This window comes from Physella acuta, unplaced genomic scaffold (assembly GCF_028476545.2).
Source record: "Physella acuta isolate Inbredline_101_S28 unplaced genomic scaffold, ASM2847654v3 ptg001593l, whole genome shotgun sequence".
Classification (NCBI taxonomy): domain Eukaryota; kingdom Metazoa; phylum Mollusca; class Gastropoda; family Physidae; genus Physella; species Physella acuta.
In genome coordinates this window covers 13,900-27,127 of record NW_026733107.1, presented here as the reverse complement: position 1 = coordinate 27,127, position 13,228 = coordinate 13,900, and the positions used below count along the sequence as shown (strand labels likewise).

General features: G+C 37.8%; 2 protein-coding genes across 2 annotated transcripts in view; both read right to left on the bottom strand.

Moving 5' to 3' along the window:
• LOC131929085 (atrial natriuretic peptide receptor 1) overlaps positions 1-5,100 on the bottom strand; it is a gene marked incomplete at its 3' end in the record, with an annotated part of 112,397 nt that extends 107,297 nt beyond the window's left edge. The window contains exon 1 of the mRNA XM_059285277.1: positions 4,305-5,100. Coding sequence (XP_059141260.1) covers positions 4,305-5,100 — 796 coding nt within the window. The remainder of the gene's footprint in view (positions 1-4,304) is intronic.
• Positions 5,101-8,110: 3,010 nt separating this feature from the next.
• LOC131929084 (atrial natriuretic peptide receptor 1-like) lies at positions 8,111-9,261 on the bottom strand. The gene is made up of 2 exons (XM_059285276.1): positions 8,469-9,261; positions 8,111-8,115 (listed from the first exon to the last, which is right to left on the bottom strand). Exons 1-2 carry the CDS (start codon positions 9,259-9,261, stop codon positions 8,111-8,113), a joined length of 798 nt encoding a protein of 265 aa, XP_059141259.1.
• Between the last annotated feature and the right edge of the window lie 3,967 nt (positions 9,262-13,228).

The window sequence follows — 13,228 nt, the reverse complement described above, 5'->3', positions numbered from 1 at the left end:
GACCTCACAATGAGCTAGTTAAAATCAGAAATTCTTCCAGGCATTTCTTCCGATTAAAATGGAATTTATATAGTGTCCCCCCCGGAAAATGTTGTCCGCCCACCCCCCAAACCGAAAATATCAAGTGACACCCCCCCCCCTGGAGAAAAAAGTCTGGAAGAAACACTGGTTAAAACTTGCTTACTATAACATTATAATGACAATTAAAATGCATTATTTATAACACAACCATCGATTTTTAATTAGGTTAATGATCCCGTTATTTTAACACATAAATGATTTTTTTCCGTTTGTTCACACAGAACCCCTGCCGTGACTTAAATCATATTACGTGGAGCCGAACGATTTTTACGGTGCTTTAATAAAGCGGAACAAATATCTCGCTTGATCCAAGATTACGAACAATCGCTTATGCGCCCTTCGCCACGCCCCATACAAAGCTACAAACAAATTAGTATTCTTGTTTCTCTCCCCTACCTCGCACCCCATGTAACTGTTTAAAACCCCGGGGGTTAAGGCTAAAGGAGAGGGGGGAGGGGTTGGGTCTCGGGCCATGGACTTGAGTGATTCAAGTTGACTTCAGTAGCTCTGATTGAAATGTAGCAAACAATGGTTTATTGCAGGATCGATCATCGATCCACGATTGATTCGGTGAGATCGGACGTTACTAAAAAACAAGGAATGGAGCTTTTAGGGAACAAATAAACCTTATCATAGACATAAAGCTTTGTGGCCGTGAAACTTTATTCTAAGGTTGTTTTGTGGCTGTTTTTTTACTTTTAAATCCGGTGCTTTTTGAGCGAGTAATACACATTAAATATGTTGAAATGGTATGGCTGCGCACCCATAAACTTAATCGTAGTTCTAAATCTAAAACTAAGTCTAACACGCTACAAAGTAGTGACGTTTTCGAACCTGACGGTCAATGGGACATATGAAGTATAGTTCAACTCTTTCTGTGAACTCGGCATATGAAGTGATAGAATGGTCAGTACTATTTCCAATCGTTTTTGTGTTTCCTAACGATGTCAAGAACCCATCAGAGCTGGGTGGACGTTCTGCGGAGCCAAGCCTCGGATTTGAACTCGATTCTTTCGGGTTATTTGCCGTACGCTCTACCATCTGATCGTACCAACCCTCAACCTAGCTTTGCCTCAGAATACAGTTACTGTACATAATTCTTTAAAACACACATTCATAAACTTTTGAACACACCGAAACTTCAAGCTGTCCGCGTGCTCTCTGCAATCCATACAGTGCCTGCATCAGATTAAAAAATCCTCAATCTGTTATGCACATTACGAACTAGCCATGTTATAAAGTATCTGTTGATTAGATTGTTATAAATCGAGTGATTCCTGTAAAATGTATGAGTATATTATAATATGCAAACCAGGAATGTAAAACAAAATAAGATATCGCTGTTTTGTTGTCGGCAAGGTAGTTGATGCATTGATTTAATGGCTGTGAACTATTTAAATTCGGCTTTACAGAATAAATCTTATACGGACAGTGAGTGTTAAAGTCGTGTTAGAAATCGAAATATTACAATTTGAGTTAACAGGACAGCGGCCGTTATTATATGTCCTTGACATTAGCCGTTATTTAGCACAAAGATCTACTGTCAATAGTTTATAACTCGTTCAGTGTCGCTATTATGTAATATGGACTTGGATTAGAATAAAAGACATGGGATAATTGGTCAGTAGGTAATTCTATCAGTGGTCTTTTGGTTAGCGAAAAACACGTAGGCCTACAGTGGTCAGTTCGTTGGTGAAAAGCATAGGTAGTTGTTAGTGGGAATCACGGACATTGGTCAGTTTTTTAATGAGAATCACGGACATCGATCGTTTGTTAGTCGGAATAACGGATATTGGTCAGTTTTTTAATGAGAATCACGGACATTGGTCAGTTTGTTAGTCGGAATCACGGATATTTGTCAGTTTGCTGGTAGAAAACACGGACTTTGGTCAGTTTGTTAGTCGGAATCACGGATATTTGTCAGTTTGCTGGTAGAAAACACGGACATTGGTCAGTTTCAGAGTTTCCAGGCATCTCTTCGGGGGGCTCTTGCCCCCCCCCCCCCCGAAGAAAGTCTACCGCCCCCCCCCCCCCCCCGAACGAGATGGATTTTATATAGTCAACATACACTTTTACTAGTGTCCGCCCCCCCCCCCCCCGAAAATATCAAGGCCCCCCCCCCCACCCCGAAGAAAAAAGTCTGGAAGAAACACTGGTTAGTTTGTTGGTAGAAAACACGGAAAGTGGTTACTTTGTTAGTGTGAATCATGTGTGTCAAAATCTTTGTTATTATCAAAGCACTTTTAAGGCTATTGTTAGGCTGTAAAACATTATGTTGAAGGCTATTTATAGGGCATACAAAAGCCGGTCATTAACACATATTCCAAAAGCTTTTGTTGTTGCATAAAACAATCTTAAAGCACGGCCAAAAAAACAAAAGTATGCAGCTAAGTCTTAGGCTAAAAAAGTATAGAATGTTACAGAAAAAAAAACACAAGTTACAGTTTTATTGGTACTCTAGTCAGTTGAGCGCTACGATAAGGAGAAGTATCAATAAAAATCGCGATCGATTAGGTGTTTGTGATTCCGCTCAGGCTCAAGGGTCTGTCAGAGTGATTTGATTTCTTATCTATGTGCCTGTAAATTGTAAACCTGGTCAGTCGGGAGGGTAAGAGGCTCGACATTCTTGCCGTGGGCCGCTCTTTGTGAGTTCCTAACCGTCTACGTTTATAGTGGTCTTATATACACCCTGTATTCTACACTTAACTTTCGCCTATATATATGTACGTGACACTCACCTATATATTTACACATACCTTTCGTCTAGATATCTACACTTATCAATCGTTTATACATATACATTTTCCTTTTCGCTATTGATCTACATTTATTTTCGCCTAAATATTTACACTTACTGTTCGCCTATATGTTTAGACTTAACTTTCTCCTATATATCTACACTTACCTTTCTTCTATATATCTACACTTACCTTTCTCTTATATATCTACACCTACCTTTCTTCTATATATCTATACTTACCTTTCGTCTATATATCTATACCTACCTTTCTCATCTAAATCTCTACACTTACGTTTCTTTTATATATCTACACATACCTTTCTACTATATATATATTCACTTACCGTTCTCCTATATATCTATACCTATCTTTCTCCTATATATTATACCTATCTTTCTCCTATATATCTACATCTACCTTTCTCCTATATATCTACACTTAGCTTTCTCCTATATATCTACACTTACCACTCATATATTCATCCACACCCGCCACTCGCCTATATATCTACACTCTTTTGTGTTGCCACATTAACCGCACGCCTATGTACCCACACTTACATTGGTCAAATAATCACATTTACCATTCACGTGTGTTTACATGGAAAGAGTTTCTACTAAGTGGGCAGTGGTAGATAGAAAAGTAAGGAATTCAATCTTTATACATCTACCATCTATGTTTTGTTTTAAAGTTAGTCTTGGAGATAATGTGCTTAATAAACTACTTTCCCTATAAACAAAAAATGCAATTCTAAGTCTTTGAAACAAACTAAAAATATTGCTCCATTTTCAAAAAAAAAAAAAAAAAAAAAAAAAAAAACCGCTGTTACCCAAATATAAAATAAAAAAGTTTAACTATTATCTACCTTGAATTTCGAAAGTATCATTAATGATATTTATATCCTTACATCATTCGGCCAGTTAATAAGAATTATGACCACATCAAAGGGCAGCAACCACCCCAGGGAGTCGCAGAATCCCACCAACCGGCCTGCTGTTTACCCCTAAGGTTTAAAATAAAGGGGAGGTAGTTAAACTTTTCACGTCACCAGATGATTCAATGGCACGCTACACCTCATCAAAAGAGAGGTTAATGACGTAACTGAGGGGAGGATATCAATCTCTCATCTGATCATGCAATATGGAGAAACTTGATTTCTGATTATTTTAGAAGCTAAAGCATTGACTGTTTAAAAAAAATTAAAACTGTTTTCTAGTACTACAGAGAAATAGATATTTAAGAGTACATCTTTATTTGTTCTCTTGAAAATGCGTGTGAGGAATTTAGCTGATAAAAGAAAACGAGTTTTTTAAATATAAAATAAAAATAAGGGGAGATAATTCTTGTTATCAGTTTTTGTTAAAATTCCGCAGAGAATTTTTAAATGTCGTAAAAAGACTCTGCCCTGGATATAAATAATGAAAGGTATTGCTCGAAATAAATACATAATGAAAACATAAAAAAAATATCACGGGACCTCACCTCGCGAGATTTTGGACAAAGCCCGCAGCTTGGCGTCGACCTGCTGCTGGTCTGTGTCGTTGAAGGTCTCGACAAACTCCTTCCGGTACTGCTGGCTGAGGTGGTTGGAGAGGGCGTAAAACAGGGCCTCCGTGATGAACCAGCAGTCCGACTTTCCTTGCACCTGGTTCATGTAGTCGAAGTAGAGCAGACCGACGGAAGTGTAGTGGAAGCGGTGTACAACTTGGACCATGAACTCCGCCACGCCCATGTAGTGACCGTGCAAACGGGTTAAGCGGTATTCTTTTTTATTGGCGAAGGCCATTTCCAAGCCGGTGGCGGTCAGGAGGGGGATTTTCCAAACGGCGGCGAAACGGGCGACGGCCGCCATGGCGTAGTTGCAGCCCGGGCCGAGAAAGGCGTCGGCCGTTTTTTTCGTGTACATGTCGATGGCCTCCAGGGGCCCGTAGACGTCTGAGCATTTCGAATCCCGGTAATCCAGCTCGATGGTGTAGTTATCCAGAAGCCCCGGCGTTTTGTGGATGTAATCCACGGCGTGTTCCAGAGCCGGGCGGGTTAATTCTAATCTCCAAAAGTGATCGCCGTCAAAAGGGACGATCACGCCGATGCGAATCACGTGACTTTTATGACGCGCCGCCGCGGAGACGTGACACGACGCATCCCCGGTGACGTCAGAGTATCCCTCGGCTGAATCCGAACTCGCGAACACCACGAAGAACAGGGTTACCCAAGGGAGACAATAACGAAGCCGAAAACGGGCGAGGCTGGTCCGAGTTATCCCACCTGATTGACCCATCGTATAGATCCTGGAGCGCAGCCCTAATCAACGGGAACACGTTGTCATTTCGCCTCAATCACCGCGATCACTCAATATACAATTTCATTTCGTCAAAATCAATACATCCCTAGGGGTACAATGTGTGATTGGTCACAATTCACAGTATGCAGGTTGGTGCTCTACACGTACACACACACACACACACATATATATATATATATATATATATATATATATATATATATATATATATATATATATATATATATATATATATATATATATATATATATATATATATGTATATATCAATAATATACATATATACGCACACTTTAGACTCTAATACCAAAATCTTTAAATTAAATAATACACTCTCCATCTGCTTATTTAAACAAGTCGTCCGCCCTTCCCATTTAAAACACATACAAAAACAAAACATTTTTAAAAAACTGACGAAAGCAATGTACACTGCAGACAGAAGTTCTAGCGTCTCTTTAGCTTCAAAGCCTATTGGGCAGGCAACCGAAACAACTCTCACAACAACGAGCGTCAGATAAAGTTAGACCGATTTTGTTTTTACAGCAAATAAAATGAAATAAACGCTGTATCCCTGTAAAATATTTTAGCAACAGAAAAAAATGAAGCAAAATCAATAACGGTTTTTTTTAATCTGCATAAACTTAAAACATAGTAGATTACAATAAGAATAATGGATTGCATAAGAAATTAAAGGAATTGGTTTAGTTTTTTTCTTCAGATTTAGGGAGAAGAAAAGCGAATTCTATACACAATAGAGGCAGTTGGGTGAAATTTTAGTTCCTACAAAAGGCATGTTGATCCAATTAGAGGGTTGTTAGGTCAAAGTGACATGGCCGTTGGGTTGGGGGTGTGGTTATGCTTGTGTTCAAGTTAGAGCGTTTGAAAATCGTTTTTAGTGAAGAAAGGGTGCTGGGATTTTCTGGGAGTCTGTTGTTTAAAGTACAGCTGGTGTATGCAGTGATGTCGTTGGTGTATAGAAAATATGCAGCGACGGTGGTGTATGGGGAATATGTAGTGATGTCGATGGTGTAAGAAGAATATGTCGTTATGCTGTTGGTGTATTGGAATATGTTGTAATGCTGTTAGTTTATGGCATATGTGGTGTAATGCTGATGATCTAGTGCAGGGGTCTCCAAGCTTTTCAGCCCGAGGGCCGCATTAACTATCAAATATAAGTTCGGGGGCCAGGAGTTTCTTCCAGGCATCTCATTGGGGTGGCATTTTTCCATAGCCACATACAACAAACATTTTTTTTCCCGTGGACAAAAAGATCTCCGAGGGCCGAATGGGAGGACCTCGCGGGCCGTAGTTTGGAGACCCCTGATCTAGTGGGAATATGTTGTAATCTTGGTGGTATATTGTAAAGATGTTGTAACGCTGGTGGTTTATGGGTAATATATTCTAATGCTGTAGCTGTAAGGAGAATATGTTATAATGCTGTTGGTAGCTTAAGAGCAGAATGGTTGCAGGAGTAACAATCCGTGTATGGTTTTATATAGTGTGTATGCACTGTAATGTAATTTGTGATTATAAATTCTGATGATGTGATAGTGAATCCCCTGTGATAGAGTAATACTAAGACCGGACGTAAAGCTCATAAAATACTAATATAGTTTACAAAAGCAGGATTTAAATCTAAGCATCAAACTGTAGACTTCAAGCACCAACCTCTACGAGTAAAGCTCATAGCACCACGATTGAAGCACCTAGCACCAAGCACAATATATCACTAAAAATCGTACGAACAGCATTGTTGAAAAAAATACCCATCACATGTAAAACCGTACATTCATTCACAGAAAAAACGAATATTTCAAACGATGACAATACTGTAAAAGAAAGCAATCACACATATTCATTTTAAAAAAAAAACGTGTCATACCATTGACTAAAACTACAACAGACCTTGATTACAAAAAATAAGACGTATGTCTTGTAAAAGGTTTGATTAAATCAGTTATTTTTCCGCATTATGTATGTGTTATAGAGTTTTTAGTTACGTCCCCTGTAGGGATGTTTATTTTAACATTAACACAGTGTGTATTTTAAATCCATTTTTTAAATTTGTTAACATTGTTTCAATCAATGTATTGTCAATAACAATTCGGTCAATGCATTGTTAAACTATATTCATTGGTTATTGTGATCTTAACCTCTTTGATAAGGTCCTACTGGATTTATTGTGGCTTAAATAATTTTACGGATGGAATTGATACCCAACACCACTTAAACCTTAAATCAGTTTTATAAATTAAAGAGCGATTACTCGTGTGAAAATCGATGTATAAGATGAGAACGGTGAAGTTTTTAGTTTAAAAATGGCGGTTTTTTGTACACAAAATGAAGTCGTGCTTGAGCGTGTGATCAGGCTAGAAGTGTGTACACACGTGTGTGTACACTGATCACTACACCCGTATTAAAAGTACACAAATATTAGTGTTATGTGATGATGTATATTATTCAATTTAATATTCAATGTTGTACTCTGATGTACGCAAGAGGTAGCGCTGTACATACTATATACACGAAATTTCATGTGTACACATATAACTTTATATGGAAGTATATGCAAACTGTATGAGGCTGAGTTGAGTAATTAATCACGCTCAAGTATTAGACAGTACGGAAACTACAAGTCAAATCGCGAGAGATATTTTTTGTAAATGTCGGCAAGGCAAAACAGACACGAAAAAAACGATAGAGTGTCGATGAAACAAACAATCTACTAAAATGTGTTAGGAAAGACAACTCCAAAATGAAACAACTGCAGCCTTGTGGTTTGTTCTTTGGTTGGACAAAGGCTATGGAAGCAAATCCAATAAGAAAAGCAGGCTGAAATCGGAGTCAATGGCTTCAATGGCGAATAACCAGTTGACATGTATACTTAATTGTGTTGGAGGGGATCCATTCCAACACTAAAATTAAAAACGAAGAAGAAGAAGTGTTAAACTAAATCAAATCAGACGTCAAGAACTGCATCACGTAATTAGACTAAAATTTGAGCATAATTATCATTAACATTATCAGAACCAAATTACAGGAGATAACTTAGTTCCAGGAAATGTGGATATTGATGATTTGGCTGACGAGGTCCACTGTATCCATTGATGAAAGATGTGATGATGTTGACAATTTAGTTAAACCTTTTATAATAACTAATCAAATTTTTAGAAGTAAACTGTTGAAGTTAAGAAGTATTGTCTATATTTTCTTACCGCATGCAATAGTTTTCATGAAATTAAAACAAAAATATATTGTTATTAAGGTGTCCTTTCTCAATTATTACTCATGGACATTACGTTGAAGTATGTCCAAAAAAAAATTAAAATTAAAATGTATCTCACCTCTGGAGATCTTGGATAAAGCTTTCAATATTGTGTCGATCTGGTTAGGATCAGTGTTGTTGAAAGTCTCACCAGTCTTTTCGTCATAATCCGGCGCGATATGCCTCTTAATCTCCAGAAACACGGCCTCGATCTGAAACCAGCAATCCGACCTGCCTTTACCCTGATCCAGGTAGTCAAACGTCATCAATCCTATAGACCGGTACTTGAAATTTTTCATGATGGTGCCTATAAACTGCCCTAAGCCCGTATAGTGCCCAAGTAACCGGGTTAAACCGTATTCATTTTTATTTGTAAAAGCGGATTCGAACCCCGTCGCGCTGAGAAGAGGGATTTGCCAGATTTTTACAAAGCGGGCAACAACAGCGAGGACATATGGGCAAGCCGGGCCTAGAAGAGCGTCCGCGGTTCTTTTGGTGTACATGTCAATCACTTCTAAAGGGCCGTAGACCTCCGAGCACCTGGAGTCCCTGTAGTCCAGCTCGATGGTGTAGTTGTCCAGGAGACCCGGCCTGCTGCTGATGTAGTCCACGGCGTGCTCCAGCCCCGGGCGAACCAGGTGCAGACGCCACAGCATGTCCCCCTCGAAGGGCAGGATGACGCCGATGCGGATGATGTGGTTGCGGTGACGCTTGCTGGCTGACGCCTCGCAGGTCGGCGCCACGGAGAAAGACGCGCCGGATTCTTTCAGAAACAACGCAAGCAGCAGGAGTAGTTTTAGAATCCAGGGGAGGTTAGTCCTTCCTGTCAAGTTTAACTTTATACCCGTAGTCTTCTCTTTATGTACATCCATGATTGGAATAAAATCCTCTGACTTTGAAAAACTCTTTAGGAAACTTAATTTCCAATAAATGTGTTACAATTATATCAGATAGACTGCAATTCATAAATTAAACTTTGACACTACTTATTATATTCTTCATGCAATGTAATACAGCTTAGGAAAACAAAATCAAACTAAAAAAACAATCATTCGCTGTCAATAGCATATCCAATCTACTAATGCAGTTAATTTGTTGTTTAAAATTTAAAACTATTTAACACTGTAACAAATAATTCAATAACATACACGCAAATAGCAACAACTGGTAAAGGAAAAAATACGCAAAATAATATGAATCAAATTACCGGATTCTATGGCATAAACAGTCATTATCTTTATAATAACGCACCGTATGACTGTATAACTGTAGGCCTTCGCCTTAGATTCAAATATACTTGCATCGTTACATACTCAAGGAAAAAAAAACACAATGCGATCAATAACTTACCTAACTAGTGTCAAGAGAATATCGATACGTTTATCTAGAAGTTTTAGTAGACTCAGATACCTACATAGGGTATTTACGGTATTTAATGCCTTTATTGTAATCGAGTATGTTGTAAAATACACGTGTTAGTTGTAGTTGAGGGGACCGAGGTTGGGTTATGTTGGGTGTAAGTTGAGAGCTGAGGGGTTCGATGTGTAAGCTTTAATGTAAGTGTAACGTTTGGTGTAAGTGTAGGAATGCGTGTAGAAAATAACATATAGTGTAGGCGTGTCGACGCTTTCGTGTCAATGTTAATTTAATTATGTGCGAAATAGTGAAAACAGATGGAAGTAAAATGACTTGGTGTTAATGCTGACAATTGGTTTACTTGTGGAATAGTAATTAATTTACTTTAGGTCCATTAATTATACATTGTAACGAATGGTGTAGCTGTATTTATACATTTGGGCGGTGTCGCCATATTATGGTGAATATATCCAAATAAAATGAAACACCGTTAAGGTAGGCTCACAGAAAATACGATATAAAACGGCGTTTCTATCATGAAAATGCCAATAATAGACATATATATATATATATATATATATATATATATATATATATATATATATGTATATATATATATATATATATATATATATATATATATGCAGAGAGAAAGAAAAGAGTTCTGAATACATTAGAAAAAAGAAAAGTTGAGTTCAGCCGCCCACCCATTGCACCAAGCAACCAACATGCATATGCCTGTAGCACCATATTTTAGCACACACTGATACAATCATATGGGTTACAACAGAGCCAGGTATACATTATGGAAGTGCAGGTGTGATGTAATCGTTATCGTACAAATCACGGTCGCGCTTTTGACACTAGGGGCGCTGCATATAAAAAATAAATGAAATATATCCAAGAGATTGATTCATTTAGTGTTAAAAGGAAGCCTTCTGCCTCAAGAATGTATACAGAAATGGCCTTAAGCAAAATTCAAACAGGCGCTTGCGCAGTCAATGAAAGAAGTTTTGTAGAACATTTATTTTATTAGCACTATGCTCATATTTAGGTTAATTTGATATTTATATTTTAAAGTGCGCAAATTAATTAAAGAAAAGGTTACTATTTGTCAAATAAAATTTTGAAAATTTAATGCCTACAGCCATTGCTTACTTAGAGCTATGGTTCTTTCTAAATGGAGGAATTTGTTTTTTCTCAAGGAAGAAAGTAGAAAGAAATATCCTTGATCTCACCTCTGGAATTTCCCGAAAGTCGTTTCAGAGCGGCCTCGATTCCAGAGACGCCCTCGAATTTCTCGGTCATGTGGTTATCCATATCCGGATTCAGCTGGGCCTTGATCTCGGTGTAAAACGAGCTCAAAATAAACTTGCACTCCGTCATCCAATCGTAGAACAGGCCAATGTTCTTATACCGGAAGCGACGCATGATGGCCGCGAAAGACTTGGTTGCACTGTCGTAGTTACCCTGGACTCGGGTTAAGAGCCGGTATGCTGTTTTATCCGCAAAGTTGCTGACCAGAGCGCCGGCAGTGATGACCGGGATTTCCCAGACTACCGTAAATCCTGCTATAGACGCCACGGCGTAGTCGCAAGCCGGGCCCAAAAAAGCGTCCACGAGTTTTTTCGTGTACATGTCGATCGCTTCCAGAGGCGCCGTCGTATCCGAGCAGTCGGAATCTCTGAAAATAAACTCCAGCGTGTAGTTATCCAAAAGTCCCGGCCAGCCGCGGATTCGATCCAGCGCCAGTTCCAACGCGGGGTGGGTCAACTGGACTCGCCAAGGATAGTTTCTGTAGTAAGGTAGTATCACGCCCAGTCGGACTATCTTCCTGTGGTGTCGGGTCATAGCGTGTTGTTCACATAAAGAAACACCGTCGTCTTTACCTGACTGTACAGGAGGCAAGTACGCAAATATCCTATTGAATGTCGCAAACGTAAACAAAAAACGGAGCAGGTTTTCGGCAGATGTCATGGCTGCTGGTGTTCAGCCTTGGGTAACGCCCCCTTTTTTTTCGGGACTTGCGTTGAATGGTTTGAAGTTTCCCCAGCATAAGCTCAGAGGTACAGCACAGCTAAATATCTTAAGTGTTAGTGAAATTATGCAGCAGCTTCATTTGATTTGGACTAATATATTACACGTATTTTGGTATTGTTCTCTTTCTGTGTAGGTAATTTGGTATCCATGAAAAGATAAAAACTAAATGTCATTATCAATATTACTCCGTTTTTGCATTGTTTATACGTTGTTCGTGCATTTAATACTAGAAAGTACGAAAACAGCGGTAAAAACCTTCATATGCTATATTAGGTATATGGGGTTTATAATTATAGAAAATACATGTACTGAAAACAGTAGGTGTCTATAAACAAAACGTAGCAATGTGCAAACACTACACAGTTTTACAAGAATGTACAGGTTAGTAAGTTTAGCGGTGAAAGGTAAATTACTACTTTATCAACTTAAAAGCTTAGTTAAACTGTGAAAAGAAAAACTTCACAAGCTAATATGAAGAGTACTAGATGTAGTGTAAAATATTTCATTGGCAAGTCAAGAAAAGGCAGTTCTGAATGTATTGTGTGTGTGCCACAACTAATGACCGTTGAACAGAAGGCACATTGTATCCTAGCTTCTGTTTAAACCTGTAGTTTTAATTGCAAATCTGAGTCATTCATTTGTGAGTCTACATGCGGGTTTGTGTGTATTTTTTGTGTGAGTATGTTTATGCACGTGCTATCGTTTATATGTGCGTGTGCTCATAAGACTATGTTGCTTGTATACGGAACGTTGGCATGTAGAATGGTTTCAATATAACACACACCAATCATATAAATATACATATATATATATATATATATATATATATATATATATATATATATACATATGTATATATATATACATGTGTATATATATATACATGTGTATATATATATACATGTGTATATATATATACATATGTATATATATATATATATATACATATATATATATATATATATATATATATATATATATATATATATATATATATACATATGTATGTATATATATATATATATATATATATATAACGAACAAAAGTATCCATAGTTGTACCTCAAAATAGAATGTGTACCGGTTTCGTGACAATGATTGCTAAATGCTTTGATGCCGACAATGGAGCTACTTCAAGCAGCCTAAGGCCTAGTTCGATTAAGACGTATTACAACCAATGGATGAAAATGTGAAGCTTCTAAAGAGCTAATCAAAACGGAAATCAATACAAATCGATCCGATAACTTCCTCCCGTTAAATCAGAATTCCCAACCCGTGCCTCCTACAAAAGTCTACTCTATTTTAATTCAAAATTTAAAAATTATTTTAATATCAAATCAAAACATCATCTTTGGTTCGCACGGAAATGAAAGCATTGTTTACTAATTTACATTAATTATTGTGAATACTTTTTTATTGTATACAAATGCAGTCCGACAATAG

Coding starts and splice junctions, on each gene's coding strand:
- LOC131929084 (XM_059285276.1), bottom strand. CDS start 9,261: ATGGATGTACATAAAGAGAAGACTACGGGTATAAAGTTAAACTTGACA.